Source organism: Falco cherrug, chromosome 1 (assembly GCF_023634085.1).
Source record: "Falco cherrug isolate bFalChe1 chromosome 1, bFalChe1.pri, whole genome shotgun sequence".
Classification (NCBI taxonomy): Eukaryota; Metazoa; Chordata; class Aves; order Falconiformes; family Falconidae; genus Falco; species Falco cherrug.
In genome coordinates this window covers 122392257-122409295 of record NC_073697.1, presented here as the reverse complement: position 1 = coordinate 122409295, position 17039 = coordinate 122392257, and the positions used below count along the sequence as shown (strand labels likewise).

Below are 17039 nucleotides of genomic sequence, written 5' to 3'. Positions count from 1 at the left end.
ATATGCAGTATTTTAGATAGACGTTGTATATAAATTTAATTCCAAAGACTGTAGCGGAGTAGAACAAAGAAAGACTCATCAGACAAAGTTAAAGCCGAAGATTTAAGATTAACATAAAGAAATAGGAAAAAATAGAAACAAACCATAGTTTTTAACAGTGAAGTTAGTAACATTGGAATGAATTGGCAAATACTCCACCTCTTGATGGGATGGTTTTCTGGAAAATATACTTCAGATGAACAGAGAATTTCAGTTTCATAGTACAGATTGTGGACTGAATGTAAAATTGAATGATTTGTGTTACACAGGATGTCAGCTAAAATAATCCGAAGGCTGCCTCTGGCTATAAACAAGTCTGTTGCATCAACAGCCATTGAACACCACTGGCAAGTAGTGATTTCCCCGTAACACCTTCTTTTCCTTTTCACCAACTTTCCCGAGCTGCCTAGAGCCTACAGAGAAGCTTGTTTTACAGGAAGTAATTCAACTGATGGCCTGTGTAGGTTAGCTTAAACCTCATTATTTTCTTTCTACTGCTGGAAAGTCAATTACAACTGGCTGAAATGCTCCATATTAATTAGACTGACCATGTGAAAAGGGAACAGTGTGTGCTCTTCATGCCATATCTACTGGCAGAACAGGGAAGCAAGGTACAACATGTCTCTTGACATCATCTGCTAGGTGAGCTTGGACATGTCACTTTTTCAGCTTTTTATCTGTATTTCCCTTCATGTCTTTGTGCCTTGTAAATTCTTGGGGTACTCAGTGCAGGTGGAAAAACAAGAAAACCCCTCTGCAGAGCCATGGGGAGAGATCATTCCCACCCTGACTTCAATCTCAGCTGAATCTGCTTGTTCCTGCTGCAATAGCCTCTGACAAAAAGCAGTTATGGTGAAATTACATTGGCTTGTCCTTGTTACTAGGCTTCCTCCTATCTCAGCCACAAAGCTGCCATGTTGGCTAAAAATTCAGAGGTTCTGTAAACCACCCTGTGCAAGATTCAGGATCTGGCTTCTGGTGGTGTGGCGCATCCCTCTGTTAATTAAAAGCACATGTCCATTTAAGGAATGCAGCTCTTCAAATGTGACCTTCATGTAATTATAAAAGAAATAGAAGATAAGAATAATTGTTTTCAGTTCCAGATGTCTTGTCTTCTTCAGCACTGCAGGAAGGTTAAGTGAAAGTCATATAGGGCAATAACAAAGTTCAAATGCACAGCAGGATAATTGATGTTGACCAAAGTACTGGTAGGATGTAATGGAGTTCAAAGAAAATTTCTTCCCATATTGATAGTCACCAAAGAGGTTTCTCACTATCATTATAAGCACATTCATTTCATGAGCCTGACTACACACAGACCAGGTGGTTTGCGTAGCTGTCAGCTGACTGGGCTGAACTCCCTTGTGCTATAAACTGCTTTAATGAGAGGAGAGCTACAGCATTTTATGCAAAATTATTTGCTTTTCTGCTTTAACTGGTTTTGGTAAGGACTCTATTCCCTATCACAAAACACATAGGCTGCCTGACACGATAATGTCAATTTACAATATATTAAACATGTTGAAAGAGTGCTTTCTAAAAGTTTCAGTAAATGCAGTCAGCTTGTGTGTTGTGTCCATGTGTGGCCTTAGGGATGAAATAAAGGCACATTCAATGGAGGGTTAGCAAAAAAAAGCAAGAAAAACTAATTGAATAGGGAGTCCACAATGGTTGTACTTTGCCAGATTAATGAGTCACTGTTTGCTGTGCTGTTAAGGCCCAGGAGACTACTAGAAACTCAAAGGAAGCCACGAAGTATTGCAAGTGTGTCTTAGTCGGCAGAGCAACAGCGTTGCTCAATTTAGGAGTAAAACTCTGCACTCTCAATAGGCTGCATGAGTTCCAGAATCACACAGGCCTCTGCTTATTGTCCCAGCCGCTGGGGCTGCACCTCCTCCAGAGCAGCTGTGTTAAGGCCACAGGGAGGAGATTTTGTCATTTAGGGCAGGTCCTAAAAGGGAACTATGTAGCATTTAGGCATGGCAGTCCAAAATTGTGAACCTGTAACCCTTCACTGCAGCTGTTGCTTAGTCCTGAAGTTTCCTCAGCTGTTTGCACTGAATTTCTACAGGTGCCACACGTGCTGCTTCGGGTATGTTTGGTACTTCTTTATATCCTTGGAGAGTCATGCTCAGAACACAGCAGGCCCTTAAAAGGCAAAGGTAGTCAGTCATCCCTTTTTTAAAAGGCCAGAGGGGTGGTGCCCAAGTTGTATTCGACCCTTATGTGCCCGAGAGCTTCAAACCCACCCTTCTAGGGGAGAGCCCACGAATCTCTCAGAGCTACAGGGAGGCGTCATTCCCATCAGTTTTCACCACAGGTTTTTCTGCTTCACAAAAAGGAGTTACAATCGTAGGGGTCTGGAAGAAAGTGTAACTTTCTAGCCTATTGTTAGGCTGTTTATTTGTACAGAAACATGTGAATTCTAAGTCCAGCTTCAACACTTGTTTACATGTACTTCGGATTAGTTCCTCAAAAATCAGCATTGGGAGATATTTTATGAAATACTTTCAGTATTTTATGTAACACTTTCAGTAATAAAGTTGGCATGGGAAAGTAAGAATGTACAAAGTGGAACTGTTGGTGGTGTGAGCATGGGAGGGAGGTTTTCTGTCAACACAGGGGGGCCAAGTACTACACTGGAAGGACTACAGAGGAATTGATGTAATGGCAATGGGGTGAAATGTAGGTCATATGCATATGTACTAACAGCAAGAATTTCTGATATAAAGTGATAAGTGGAACTGATGCTGGAGAAAAACTGATATACTGAACGATCGGAGGATAATTATGAAATGTTAGTGTTTCTGGTGGGACAGGGCAGTACTCGCGCTTACATGCAGAATACTGGTAAGGCCACATCTGAAAAAATGATAACTAAACCCAAGATTGAGCGAGTCTGATTTCTAACTCTTATGACATTAAAGAGTTAATTGCCAAAAGAAAGAACATCTATTTTAGCCAAAGGCTTATTCATCTGTGTATAATTGTCTATGAATCCATGCAGCTAGAAACAAGATAGAGTTACCTAGATATATAGAGATACCAACAGAATAAGGCTCATAGCCTTCCAATGGGAGAGGCAGGAAACCCAGTTGCCTTGAGGTGGAATTTGGCAAGTTTAATGAAGATATTACCTGGCATGGCTTCCTGTATTAGGAAAGACTGGACTTAGTGGCCCAAGAGATCCTTTCTAATGACAGTTCCCCTCAGATCAGTTTGCTTGTCATTTCTGCTAAAATGCCAACATATTTGGAGGGAATACTGGCAAATGGGAAAAAAATGCCAGTTTCTTGTATAACGCTGTGGAGCTCTTCCAGAACCCCCTGGCTGATTTGGCTGGAGGAGGTGAAGCCTTGGCAGGATCTCCATCACTCGGGAGTTGCTAATGATACACAGGGTGAAATCTTGGCCCCTGTAAAGTTGATAGAAGTTTTTCTGTTAGTTTCTGTGAGGCCAGGATTTCACCCTGGAAAGGGAGTCAAAAGTACATGCATGCTTTCAGAGACAGCGGCTGATTAAATACATCTGGTGCACTGCTCTTTTATCAATCATTGATAAAATAGTGCCTTTTAAATATAAACTTCGGGCAAGCTTAACCGCAAAATTCAAACATGTCCTTTTACAAGCCTTAAAAGCAAAATCTGTCTGCTTTTTGTCTGAAAAGAACAGAAATCATGGTAAAAAATAACACATACACATACCCACCCACTCCAAGCCCCTGCAGCATTTGATGTCCCACTGAAATGAGTGATTAAAGCATAGTTAAAGCCAGTTAAAATATTTCTAGCTGACAGATAAAACTTTATCCTCTAAGGATGTAATCTAAAACTATGTTCCTCCTCGTTTAATTGCTGAGCAGTCAAACGCCAGCCAGGAGTTCATCTGGGTGCCGGCGCGGCCGGTGCTTCGGCAGAGCCCCCCCGCCCCGCCGGGCAGCGGGCAAGCGGCGTGCTCCCAGGCCCCACACAGGGCGCCCCGGTACCGCCGACCCCCGGGCCCGGGGCAGCGGCCCGGCAGATGCTTCTCAGGCCCCGGGGCTCACCGGCCGCGGCCCGGGCGTGCTGGGCTGCGCAGCCCCACCTGGTGCATGACCTGGGCGAGCGCGGCTTTTTCTGTACCGACTAAACCGCCTTTATCTCAGCCCAAGAGTTTTCTCACTTTTACCCCTCCAGTCCTCTCCCCCATCCCACCGTGCGGGGGGTGCGCGAGTATCGTCGCCAGCCGGGGTTAAACCACGACAAGGAGACACGCACGTCGCGTATCCCCCCCGGCGCATCTCTGAAACGGGCATGTGAACCGCGCAGCGCCGGCCCCGCCGAGCCAAACCGCCGAGGGCTGGGCAAGCGCGGGGGTGCCCTGCCCAGCCCGGCCTCTGACGGACAGCCTTCCTCCCGGCCGCCCTCCCAAACCGAGCGGGACCTTCCCCGGTGAGTGCCGCCCCGCCCGCGGCAGCTCCCGCCGCTGAATTTGCTTCGGTCCCTTAATTGTTTCGCTCTCACCAAGAACTTTGTTTACAGTCCCTTGTGCAGCGAGCTGCATCCCACTCTTGTGCTTACTCCGGGCGAGTGTCCGCCGCAGTCCCGTCCGGCACTCGGGAGGTAAGCACGGCTCCGCACACCATCCTGTAGCGTGGTATGGCACGGCTCGGCACGGCATGGCACGGCTCGGCTCGCAGCCGCAGGACCCGCACGCCCGGCGCCCGGCCGCGCCCCCGCCGCCTCTCGGTGCCCGCCGGCTCCAGCCCCGCGGCTGCCCCGGCAGCGCCCGGGGCCCGGCTGCCCGCGGCGGCGGGGCGGGCTGGGGCTGCTGGGACGCGCCGGGGAGCCTCTGCGCTCCGGCCCGCGGGCCTGCGGCGGCTCCAGCCCCGCTCCCCTGCGCGGCACCGGGCTCTTCCCGGGCCACGAAGTGTTACAATTAACATCTCCGGGGTGTTCGCAGCCGGAGCTGCAACCAGCGCTGCGGGTCGGCGTGTGCCCCCGCGGGGCTGTGGCTCTTGGTTACTGGCGGCCCGTAGAGCAGCAAGCGTGCCTCAAGCTTTCCTTGCTTCTTTGCGTCCCTTCTCTCTTGCATAGGTGTGCGGGCTAGGTGTGCCATGCGGGGTTTTACCCTGGGGCTGTGTGCCGTTTTACCGACGCATTTGAAAGTTTTACGATTTGCAGATAAAAAGGTTCGTTTGCAGAGGGGTTTGGCTGGCTCCCATCCTACCCTCCTACTATATCTGAAAAACGATGAAGGTGTGAGAGGTTAAATCTAGTAATTTTTTTACCTAAAAACTTGGTGGTGGGAACTTAAGGCATCCTGAAGCTCAGACAGTTGACGTGGGTGTAATGTGTTCATCTCCTACCCTTGTCCTTCAGGGCCTGATCCTGGAGTCTTATAAGTACAAATTCTAGTTCTGTATTTCCAGGAGTGTTCATATGGGGAAGAGCTGTGGGACTGTGTTCAGGATTGCTGTAGTCTGTTGAATTCCAAATGAACTCTGGCTCTCCTCTCACTACAGAAGGACTCCTTATGCTGTTTTCTGTAGTCACTTCAATGCAAAAGCAAGCATGAAGCATGAGCATTGTGATTTATTGGAGTTTCACATAAGCAAAAAAGGGTGTCAGAAATACTATGCAAGATACGGAGAATGAGATCCAGAGCCTGAAGGCAGAAAAGTTAAATGTGTCCCACTGGTTCTGAGTAAAATGCAAAAAAGCGGAAAGGATTGTAGTGGTTGAGAAATACAGCTCTTTGCACTTGCACAGAGATATTCAGTATGTGGGAAGCCTCCTGCGAGAGCACCACAGTGAAGTTTTTCAGAGTTAAAATATTGGAAGCTTAATGTATAGTTTTCATGTGTTTCTGCTTCTTAGCTTTGTGGTGAGGGAAGGAAGGAGGAGGCTGAGAAATCCTGTCCTTAAGAAATTGCTCTGTCAGTCAGCTTTTTTGATAAAGATGTGAATTTAAAAAGTTACCAAAACTGTATGTAGTCAAGGACAAATACAAATAAATTACTGGCAGAGCAATTAATCTTCTAAACAAATGATACTAGTGGAGTGGCTTAGGGGGCACAATTGCATTAGGGAGAGTTTTTCAAACAAATGTAACCATTCTTGTAATAAGAGTGGAAGCTGACTGCAAGGTAATTTTAGAGGTCTGTTTTTGTTTTAATGTAATCTAGATTATTTATCTGAAGGATGATGGTGGTGTTTCTGTATCTCCCTCCAAACTTTTCAAAAAGTTAACCTAATTATTAGGTAGTGTGTACAAGAATGTAGTCAAGGAAATAAGCAAGGAGACTTCTGTATTATTAGCTAACTTCAATAATCTGCTAAATATACTTCAGCTGTGTCACAGGTTTATTCCAAGGATCATCTAGAGAACAGCAGCAGCAGTTTGTGCCTGTAAATGTGTTCATGAAATGTTGGCATCATCTACATAATTTAAAAAGAGAAAAAGCTCTTAAATTTATTATTATTATACGAATTTATGAACGTACTCTCATCCCCACTTAAGACTTCTTCTTCAGTGTTGAAATGATCTTCCATAATCATGCACATACAGAAAGGAAACGTTGAGTAAGATTAGCAACATAAATCTCTGCTGCTTCGTAAGTTTTACCCAGCTGCTTGGTGATTTCACAGTTGTTTCTGCAGTTGATAACAATTTCCATCACTCTGCTTTCTGCAGAATTGTTACACTGCTCTGCTGCAGATTCTGCCTTGTCCCTGTTTGAGTTATGAATCTTAGTTTAAAAAATCCAATAACAGAAACGAACAAAAGACTTAAGTTCATTACAGTGATTTCTTGAAGTCACTTTGCCTTTTTTTTTTCCTGAGAGGAGTTTTTGGGGTATATTACTTGGGGTTTGTTATAATAGAATAGATTTAAAAGGGGGGGGTAGTGGGAAGCATGCTGTCGCTGTCAGTTTACAGCTAGGAAAACCAAGACACGTGGAAAGAAAATGATTTGCTCAAAGAAACTGGAGACATAGAAGAGACAAGCCCCCAGGTATTCAGAGTTGTGATTCACATAGGTGAAGTGAGCAATAGAAGTGAAGTTAGATGACATTTTTAACTGCAGAAATTCGTATGCATTACTTTTTCCTGCCTAGCTCTTTCTGGGGGGCTTGCCTGGGTTGTGACACTCATCATCAAGACGTCACATCATCAAAGGAAAATGTTACATAGGGCCGGAAATGGGTGGCTGCTGCCAAGAAAAGAGGCAGAAACGAGTAGGAGAGCCAGACAGAACATCTCCTGCTTCGGTTAGGTTAGGAGCACGAGTCAGCATACAGCAGGAGCTTTTCTATGCAGGCGTTTTGTTCTTAGGCAGATAAATAACCAACAACTTTTCTTGTAGGAAACTTCCATGCTAGAATATTGTCACCTCCAATTCATCATTCGTCAACATCTGACACTTCAAAGCCTGGAGCAGCTCTTACTGCTGCATGACTCTGCCTTGAACTGACATACGAGATATCTTAAGCAGTCTTCCTCTGCTTACTGATCCAAGGGATTTGTTACGATGGATTTCTCATGGACCTGGTAGGTGCTCAATGCTGATGAATTTCATGTCTTTTCGGTAAATCTCCATTTACGCTTACTAGTGGGTAAAACATTCCTCTCCCCTTTATCCAGTGTTAGGCACAAGATTGCCACAGAAACACATTCTTTCTCCAAGTCAAAGTAGCTCCTTAAGACGGTGCTTCTAGCATGATTAGTGAGAGGATGCTGATGTTGCTGGGTATCTTTGCCTAAATTTCTTACCCTGAAACTTGAACCAAGTCACCTGTTGGCATAAGTCAGAAGTGACTTTGCTGGTAATGAGGATCTAGTGCCCTGTTTTCTGGGTCTGAATACCTTTACTCACACTTCAAATAGGTTCTGTTGTTTATTTAAATTGCAGTATTTCAACAGGGATATGTTTATTTGTTTTATATGAGTGCCTGTCAGCTTACATCCTATTACAGGCAAGAACTGTGCCCCTCAGAAGTCAACAGCTATTTTGCCATTGACTTAATTTCGGTAGTTTAGGATATTTAACAAAAAAGTCATGTTAGTTTTGACTGTATAAATATATTTTCTTTCTTCATAAATATCTATACAGATGTCTAAGAGATGTAATGCTCGTTGGGGATGTATTTGAAGCAGAGGGACAAGGACTCTAGAGACAGGAGTAAATATACTTTGACTGAATGTTAAAGTTTTTCAGAATAATTGTGTTTATGAGCCCAATCCAAAGCCTTTTCAAATTATTGGGAAGTTGCCCTATTTCTGTGACTGTTAGAGAAAGTATTTGGACTTTTGAAAACTTATTCAAATGTATTTGGAACTGAGAGACCTTTTATATGGAAAATGGTTAGGTGTTTTCCTCCCTCAAATTTAATAATAAAATGTTGAACTACTTGAATATGGCTAATGGTAAGATCAAAAAAAGATGACATTTGGGGACCACATTCTCCCATTGTGCTGATCTTCTGTAACATTTTATGGATAAGTAATGCAGCAACATAATGACACCAGCGTGTCTCATTGACGTGTAAGTTATTATTGAAAATGCAGAACTTGGGCTCAGATCAATGTGGAGACAGATCGATGATGCTCTAGAGCAACCCCATGGCTTTCCTGGGCTCTTTCTCTCTGATATAGAAGGCGCTTAATCATGTGGTGTGATTCAAAGAACAAAACAACAGAACCTAGGAAAACCTAGGATATCTAAGGTGTCAGTGCAGATCTGTTTGCTTTGTCTGATAAGCGCTGATCGGATCCCCTTCCTGGGATTGGAGATACCAAGTACCTTCACAGAAACACACGGAATCATGGCATGGCTAGGGTTGGAAGGGAACTCTGGAGGTCATCTGGTCCACTCCCTGCTCAAGCGGGGTCACCTCAACAAGTCTGCCCAGGACTGGCTAGATGGCTTTTGAATGTTTCCAAGGATGGAGACTTCAAAACCTCCCTGGGCAACCTGTTCCAGCGCTCAGTCACCCTCGCAGTAAAAAAATGTTGCTTAATGTTCAGACAGAACCTCCTGTATTTTAGTTTGTGCCCATTGCTTCTTTTGTTGTCAGTGTGTGTGCTCAGTTGTGCTGTGCTCAGCTTTGTCCTTATGGAGGGAAGGGCTACTCTGTCTTGTAGCTGCTGAGCCCCGTGCTGGATTGAGCCCTGAAGGTAGCTGTGCACAGCAAGATGCAATATTGAGCTGAGCACTGGGCTAAGCACTCTTCCTTAGAGCAGTAGAACAAAAGGTTTGTCAAACCAGGTCTGAACTTCCCTTCTCTCATTAGGATTCAAGGAACTCAGACAGAAAAACTCTCTGATGAGATACAGAGGATAGGCTGTTTGTGTGTGTGTTTAAAAATAGTGAGATCCTCTTCCCCGCAAAACACAGTCAATATGAGGCACTGAGATACAAAATCAAGGGCTCTCCACAATGGACGAATATATCTTAGCAACAAGGGTGGGAGTGGTGGGAAAGGAAAAGGAGAATACAAGTATCTGGCAATTAACTTCCTACCCACAGATGTGAAGGTGATAAAAGTGATAAAAGCATTACTGCATTGCCAACGCTCTTCCTTGTTCTCTGAGCTGCAGATCATGTTGCTCGTAAGAGCAAAAGCTACACAGCCCATACTGGAGAGAGGTGGAGGAGTCCTGTGAGCTACGCGCAGCAGGAAAACCTGGTTGTTTCCCCTTGTCCCAGTCTCTCTTGTATGTGGTGGGGTGCACTGAGCGCACAGCCCGGTCCAAGGCAGCCCAGCTGTGGCTACCTCAGCATTGTCAGGGGCTTGCTGCAGGCTCCAGGGTGGGCCCACCACCACCACAGTCCCAGCAAGAAGGCCAGGCTCTCTCATGGCAGCCCACAGTGGTGAAGAGCCGTGGGCCCGTCTTGCCCTGATCAGGTGGACTCCAGTTACGTGCTGGGCTCCGTGGAGCCGAAAGCTATTTTGCCTCATGAGGCGGATGGAGTCAAACTGCATGTCGTCTGTAGGACTAAGAGTGTGTATGCAACATGGAGACAGGTGTAACTAAGATGAGTCAGTATGACTGTAAATCTCCCTCCCACACAGCAACATGGATGTGGTTTCATGGATTTAAAAAGGACCCATTACTTTTTCATTAAGCTAATTTAAATGGCAAGCTGACAGTCTGGCATTGATGTTGCTGTAACAGTAGGTTCACCAGCTTTCAGCTGGTGTTTGAGTGCAGGGAACTGCCTTCATCCCCATTCCCCCCACATCCATATCTAATCATGACCATTTTAATTTTTTCACCAAGTAGCAGTTGTGTTGAGAAAGGGTTCACTCTTCAGTCCTGTGTTTTGCTGGGCCAGTTCTTGCCCGTGTTATCGTGATGTGCATTGGAGCAGATTTGTGGTGTGTGTGTATAGGTTTATATATAAAGAAACAGTGTGAGAAAGTGTGTGAGCAAGAGTGGAATTTTTAACCAAAACAGCCCATGAACTTTACCTCCTTGTCAGAGGATGTAATGCCATTGAAATCTAAATAACATCCAGAAAGCAGACTTTAGGATGTAACTTACAGTAGGATTTGGCCCACAGCACCTTAAGGTTGCTGTCTGCCTTGGTCTGTGACACTGTTCTTCCTAGCGCTTATGTACGTGCTGATGACTGCCATAAGAATTGATTCAGATCCTCCACAATCAGTAGTGTTACAATTAGGCTTGTGCATAAATCCTTCTGGGGTCAGACTGTCCACTTGTTAGCGATCCCGAGTGGAATGCCTCTGTGTCACCCATTTGTCACATAATGGTAACACTTCTTAGTTGAACTCATGCGCTTCTCTCCACAGTGCAACGTGTGTTCAGCAGAGCCTGCTCTAGCCTGGGAATTGAGGAAGTCAAGACAATCAAGATGACAAATGAACCTATTAAAGAGATCCTGGGTGCTCCAAAGCATCCTGATTCTGTAACCATGGAGAAGAGTAATAACAATGACTGTGTGATAACCACCATTCCTCTCGTCAGTGAATGCCAGCTGACTGCAGCAACAGGGGGAGCAGAACTCTCCTGTTACCGCTGTACCATTCCCTTCGGTGTGGTTATCCTCATAGCCGGCATTGTGGTTACTGCTGTGGCATACAGCTTCAATTCCCATGGATCAATCATCTCAGTGTTTGGATTAGTCCTCTTGTCATCAGGACTCCTTTTGCTGGCTTCTAGTGCAGTGTGCTGGAAAATCCGGCAGCAAAACAAGAAAGCAAAGAGGCGGGAGAGCCAGACAGCACTTGTGGCAAATCAGCGAACCTTGTTCGGTTGAAGACAACCAAGAGAAGGCTGGACGGAAGACAGAGCCTTTGTAAGTCAACTTGACTATTTATCAGTAGGAGAGATTGCAGGTTTTAATTTAACTTTGGAAATGAACTGAAATGAAAACAGAATGGATTAAGAAATACTCTTAAAAACTCTGCAAGTGCCCTTAATGTTTTTCTTACTGCAGACTTGGTAGTGATTCTTTACAAGACGGAGGAAAAAAAACACTTTTCCTTCACAGAAAACAGTGTCGTCATGACCGCAATCGCCATAACTGCATTCTCCAGCATGCTGATCATGTTGGAAAGGGAACTTGGAGAATTAAGAAAATAATTTTAACTGACTTAAAATGCCAGAGATCTTCCTAAAATACACACTGTGATGTTTGACCAAGGGAGAAGTCATAGCATGTGAAGTGACTACAAGCTTATGGCCAGATTGTCTGTGACTTAAATTGTAGCTTAAAAAAAAAAACCCAAAAAGCAATAACAGCCACACACACTGCAGATTGCTCAATAAGCTGATTCTTATATTTTATGTAACTTTCCCCTCCCAATATCTGTGGTACTTTCCCCCTTTTTTTAAACCAACTAATATTAATTTTGTTTTACTATTGGGTAGAAATATGTAGAAATGTATAATTATATTGTCTAACCTAAATAACGAGGTATGATAATAGCTTAAAACATGAGACTTTTTTTGTAAATTAAAGTGGTCAGGTTTAGCACTTTTGATTATTTTGCTATAAAATTAAAAAATAAATTTCATTCAAATAATATGCAGTGCTGCTAGACTATTAGAAAATCTTTTATTATTGCTATCAACATAGCTTATATATTCAACTTTGCTTTGTGATTCTGTTTTTGTAGAACAACACCTGTGACAATAACTGTCAACATATGTACTGCTGATCTCTTCCAAAAATCTCTGTAGACTACGGATTTTGGTATGATAGCCCATCCCTCTCGCAGCTTGATTAACAACTGGGTTATTGAAAAATTGTAACGGTCAGTTCTGCAGACACTGGCATAGTTGTAGACACAACTATTAATTACTTCTGGAAGCAAAGTCATCTGTAAGTTTTTGCTGAATGAGGTCTGGGATTATGAATCTTTATGAAAAGCAGGTGCCAGATGTCTCCTGTGTGTCTGAGATGTTTAATTCTGTAACTCTTGTGTTATAGAGGTCTTCCAGCTTTTCTCAGGTAATGAATAATTGAGAGACTGGTCGCAAATTGAAGCAAACCAGAATGTTATTTTTTCATCTAGATCGTGAAGGACAAGTGGTGCTGAGCCAAGTCACAGACTTCCACCCCAACATCTATGAGGGTGTCAGAAGGCAAAGGGGCCACATGGACATGAAGTCCTCTTTTCTTTTTTTTTTTTTTTCTTCTCTCTCTTCCCCCATCACACACACCGCACCCCCCCCCCCCCCCCCCCCCGCCCTTGCTTTCTCCAGACCAAAAAGGATTGGATGTGATTTTTGCTTTCCGTTGCTACAGCAAGCAAGGCCTGTGCTATTGTGCCTCCGCTTTGCCCTCCAGAGCCTCTGGCATCCACAGTGGCTGTGGCAGTGCCACTGCAGAGCACGCCTGCCAAACAGGTACTGCAGGGGCTTGTCTTCTGCAGGTCATCCCAGAGCTGTACGCTTCTCCTGCTGAAATAACCCAGGCATTCTGGCTCAGGTGCCGCCTTTTCCACTGCCCTCCATGGTTTAAGCTTGTTACATCCATAACTTATCCCCGGATTTGCAAAGTGCACTTCATGTTTTAAATAGAGCAAGCTATATGTACAGGAGGGGATGTTTGGAGTCAGTATTTGCGTTGCCACACTCCGTGGTTACCAGACGCTATAATAAAATCACTTGCATCAGAGGAAAGCTGACAACACATTTTAGCACTTCCATAGCCCTAACTTAATCACAGCAGGAAGCTTTCCTGCTGCTAGGAGAACATGTTGCGTCACCAGAACATCTGACACCGGTGTCTAATATCAATCACTTTGCCTAAGGTCATTAAAAATATTAGGGTGTCCCCTTACGATGTACAGGTTTTGCATGAGTGACAATTCATGGGAAATGCATAGCATGATAAATAATGGAACAGGTGGACTAAAGTGGTGTCTTTCCTGTTTAAAATGAGAAAAGTGATTGACATTAGCAAAGCTGGATAAGCTAAATGGGGCTGTTTATTTTTTTTTTCCCTGGGAACACAATAGTTTTTCTGACTCTTTCTTCCCCCTCCCCATTTCTTTTTCCTCAGTGGAATTTTGCAGACTGCTGAGGAGAGAATCGTAGGGGCTGTAGAGATGCAGCAGTTTCTACTGTACATGTGTAGCAAGCTCGGCCCCATGCTTCCCAGGCTGAGCCCAGAGCAGAAGCAGCCTGTTAGACCTCTGAAGAGGGCTTCCCATACATGGGGCCTCCCTTTGCCATGGCTGTGATACAGGCAAGCTCGCGTGCAGCGTGTGGAAGGAAAGTAGAGGTGCAAGGTGAGGCTATGCTCCGAGTCAAAAGAAAAGGCTAAACTCTGTGGAACAGAGGCAATGGGGTTTGGGGAGCATTTTTTTCAGGAAGGGTAAATAAGAGTAAGAGTTGCTCTGCTACTGCTAGAGGAGATTTCCTTTCCCTTATCTCTGCTCTTTTGTATTTGTGCTGCATATACAAGGACACAGCAGAGTGCCCACACCACCCTCTGCCTTGCTTATTGTGGAGCATCTAGGCATTAAGCAGCATGTAAGCAGTGACAGACAGCATTGCAGTGACCCTAGGCATGATACCCTAGCATAACAAAGCTTCAGATACAACATGGTGTCCCATAATACCAGCTAACTGACGGGTTGAGAGGCCTCTAAGTAATGCAGGGCTGCTGTAGCACACACTGCTGAGCTCAGCAGCATCGGCTGTATCCTGGTGAGACAAGGGACATGCAAAAGTATCTTTGTATCAAGCAGTGAGTGAAAGTCTGCACAGGAATTCACTCTTGTTTATCCTTTATTCAGAGAAGCAAAACAGTAACTTCACAGGGAAGAATTCCAGCACCTGGTCCTGGTGTCCTGCAGGAGCTGGACAGACCTCATCCTGTTGAAGGTGTTTTCACATTTCATCACTAAATTGCCACATGGCCTTAGGAACTGGTGCAGGCTTCACCATGATTCGTGTGCATTGATTTTGGGACAGTCTGAAGTAGTAGTAGCATCTTTTCTGAATGACCAACGATGACATCCAACACAAGTCTCTCAGTCTTACGTTTTTTCTTCCTGCAAATCTACATATTACAGACATTTTCATTGCTATCCTCTCTCTCCCTGAACCCCTTGTCCTGGTTCCAACACAGGAACAGTACATTGGTTTTAGCCCTTAAAAACCAATTATTCTGGGAGAGGTGCTACACAAGTACAGTGTGGCAGGCTTAGCACCTTCATTTTTCCGGAAACTGTTAGACCTGAAACATTTTCTACAAGGACACATTTGCAATGCTTTTACAAGGGTCAACCCCTTCAAACTGGTCAGCTACCAACAGCAAAAGTTCTGCTTCAGCTTTGGAATGCCATGACTTAATCTGGATTGATTTGGGGTTTCATGCGTGGATGCTGGGTTATGCTATCCACCAAGTATTTGATACAAAACCATATGGAACTCTGCCGTTGCTGTTTGGTGTTTCTCATGGGAACATGAGAGGCAGAACTCAGCCTGGAGGATGCAACCCTGTGGAGATCACAATGACTTTCCAGTTCAGAAACACCTTCCCTTCTGATGTCAAAAGGCTTTGAATGCAACAAATGGTATTTTGGTTCTGGGAGAAGTTGGGTGGGAGCTGATGCAAATTTTATTGTCACAATTGCTTGTCTCTCCCTTCCTGAAAGCTCTGGCAGCTTGCACAAGCAAAATTGCCGTCACAAGGATAGAAAATTATCTAATAGGGGAACTGCGCTGGTGCACTGGGCAAATGTTGTGGGGATCTTAAATAATAATTTCAATACCTAAGCACAGGAAATTGTGTCTGTAACTACACCCTGTATTGCTATTGTACACAAAGCCAGTTATAGCCTGGGACAATATTTTAAAATAATAATCAGTTTGGTGTGACAATGCTTAGTATTTGTTCAAGTCAAAACACCCAATTTATGATTCCCTAGTCACTTAACATGTCATGTTTTGTACGTGACTGTGGTTCTAACACCATAATTTGGCAAAAGAGGAAAGAAAGAAACAGAGAAAGGTTAGTTTTGTGGATTTGTGTCAAGAGTTAAGTTTCTCTGCCTTGGACACTTGGGAGAGCTCCTGTTACCAAACACCAAATGTACAATGTTACTGCGGCTCTACAGAACAGGAACCATGCTCAGAGTATGGAACAAGGAACGGCCTGAGAGTCTCATCAGGATCCAGAAGGGTCAGGCCAGGAACAACCCTCTGGAATACCCCGTCTTCTTGCCTCAGCTAGGCTTACCCAGAGTCAAAGTCCAGGGCTACTGCTCCTTTAGTATCTGAGATGGAGGTTGTTGCATGTTATTAGCAAGTTTCACCTAACCTGCTTTTACAATGGGCTCCAAAATAAGAAGAGCAGAACAGTGTTGGCAGCCGTCTTTTGCATATGCGTTTCCAATACCTCTGATGCCTTTAGACTGTAGGATGTTTTAGCTATATTAGTACAAATCTTTATCAATTACAAAGGACTTTTATACATAAAGATACATTAACATGCCAAGAACTGCACTGTATGATATGAAAAATTATATAAATCCTGGCAAAACTCTATGTGTAGACTAAATCTTACAGGCTAAACCATATGGGAGAACAATGGTCTTAAACTGCAGAATCATCTTGAACTTTTGGCTATTATTCAGGTTGTTGATGTCAGTATTAACATGACAGAGGACCTAATCCTTCCTCTTGTGAGCAGCCAGTTGGAGTCCTATTGTCCTAACTTGTGCATCCAAAAATTTGCATTTGTGGCAAACATCGTGTTTTTGAAAAACATTTTTTATGGATTGATTACTTTCACTTAACTCTTCTGTGCTTTCTAGACCAAGAGAAAAAAAGTATTAAACTTTAAAATGGAGAGGAAAAGAGGAAAGAAAGGGAAGAACACACATCAAATGTTGGGACACTGCATAAAGTCACGGAGGGATAGTAGAGCTTTACACAAGTGCCTTGTTGAAAGACAGAGACTTTTAAAAATACGTAAGTCTTATTTCTGATACATCCTTGGCTGCGTCCTCAGTTTCATTCTTATAAAATGCCTGAAGTCCCCAGCTTAACATCAGTCTTAGATCTCACCTCATATTTCTTCTCCTTTTCTGTTTCCCAGGAACCAGTTAGCTCAGCAAAAGGCAGAAGTTAAATTTTTTACCAATCTGACTGAAATCAAATGGCCATTTGGGATTTGCAGAGGCCGTGCCCCTGTGGTTTTGTAAGTTATAAGACATTCAGTCACAGTCTACTCTTGAAGAGGTAGGCACTATACAGAGGTAAAGATTTCTGTACTGCAGCAAGAGATATCAATGAAAAATCTATTAAAAAGAAAGAAGTAACACCAGAGCAGCCCTTCACCACCTCTTCTCAGCCACATTCCCTTTCAATCTGAAGGCCTGAGTTTGTGAATAGAGTTAACGGTTTTCCTGGAAAACGGGCCCATGACATTATTTCCTTGTGAACTCCATCCACCTGTCATGTTAGGGCTTGGTGCGACGCCAGCGCTGGCAGGAAATAATAGGCAGCAGGATGCTGGTGTGTGTCGATGGC

The 17039-nt window shown here is 44.1% G+C and overlaps 1 protein-coding gene across 2 annotated transcripts; it reads left to right on the top strand.

Moving 5' to 3' along the window:
- Positions 1 to 3107: 3107 nt before the first annotated feature.
- TMEM100 (transmembrane protein 100) lies at positions 3108 to 12075 on the top strand. 2 transcript variants are annotated; one of them, XM_027808260.2, is made up of 4 exons: positions 3108 to 4469; positions 4560 to 4640; positions 7387 to 7571; positions 10838 to 12075. In XM_027808260.2, the coding sequence occupies exon 4, from the start codon at positions 10900 to 10902 to the stop codon at positions 11302 to 11304; it is 405 nt and encodes a 134-aa protein (XP_027664061.1). In that variant the 5' UTR covers positions 3108 to 4469; positions 4560 to 4640; positions 7387 to 7571; positions 10838 to 10899; the 3' UTR covers positions 11305 to 12075. The 2 variants fall into 2 exon arrangements, with proteins under 2 accessions (XP_027664061.1, XP_055582230.1); XM_055726255.1 differs by having other exon boundaries at positions 3108 to 4640.
- Positions 12076 to 17039: the final 4964 nt, after the last annotated feature.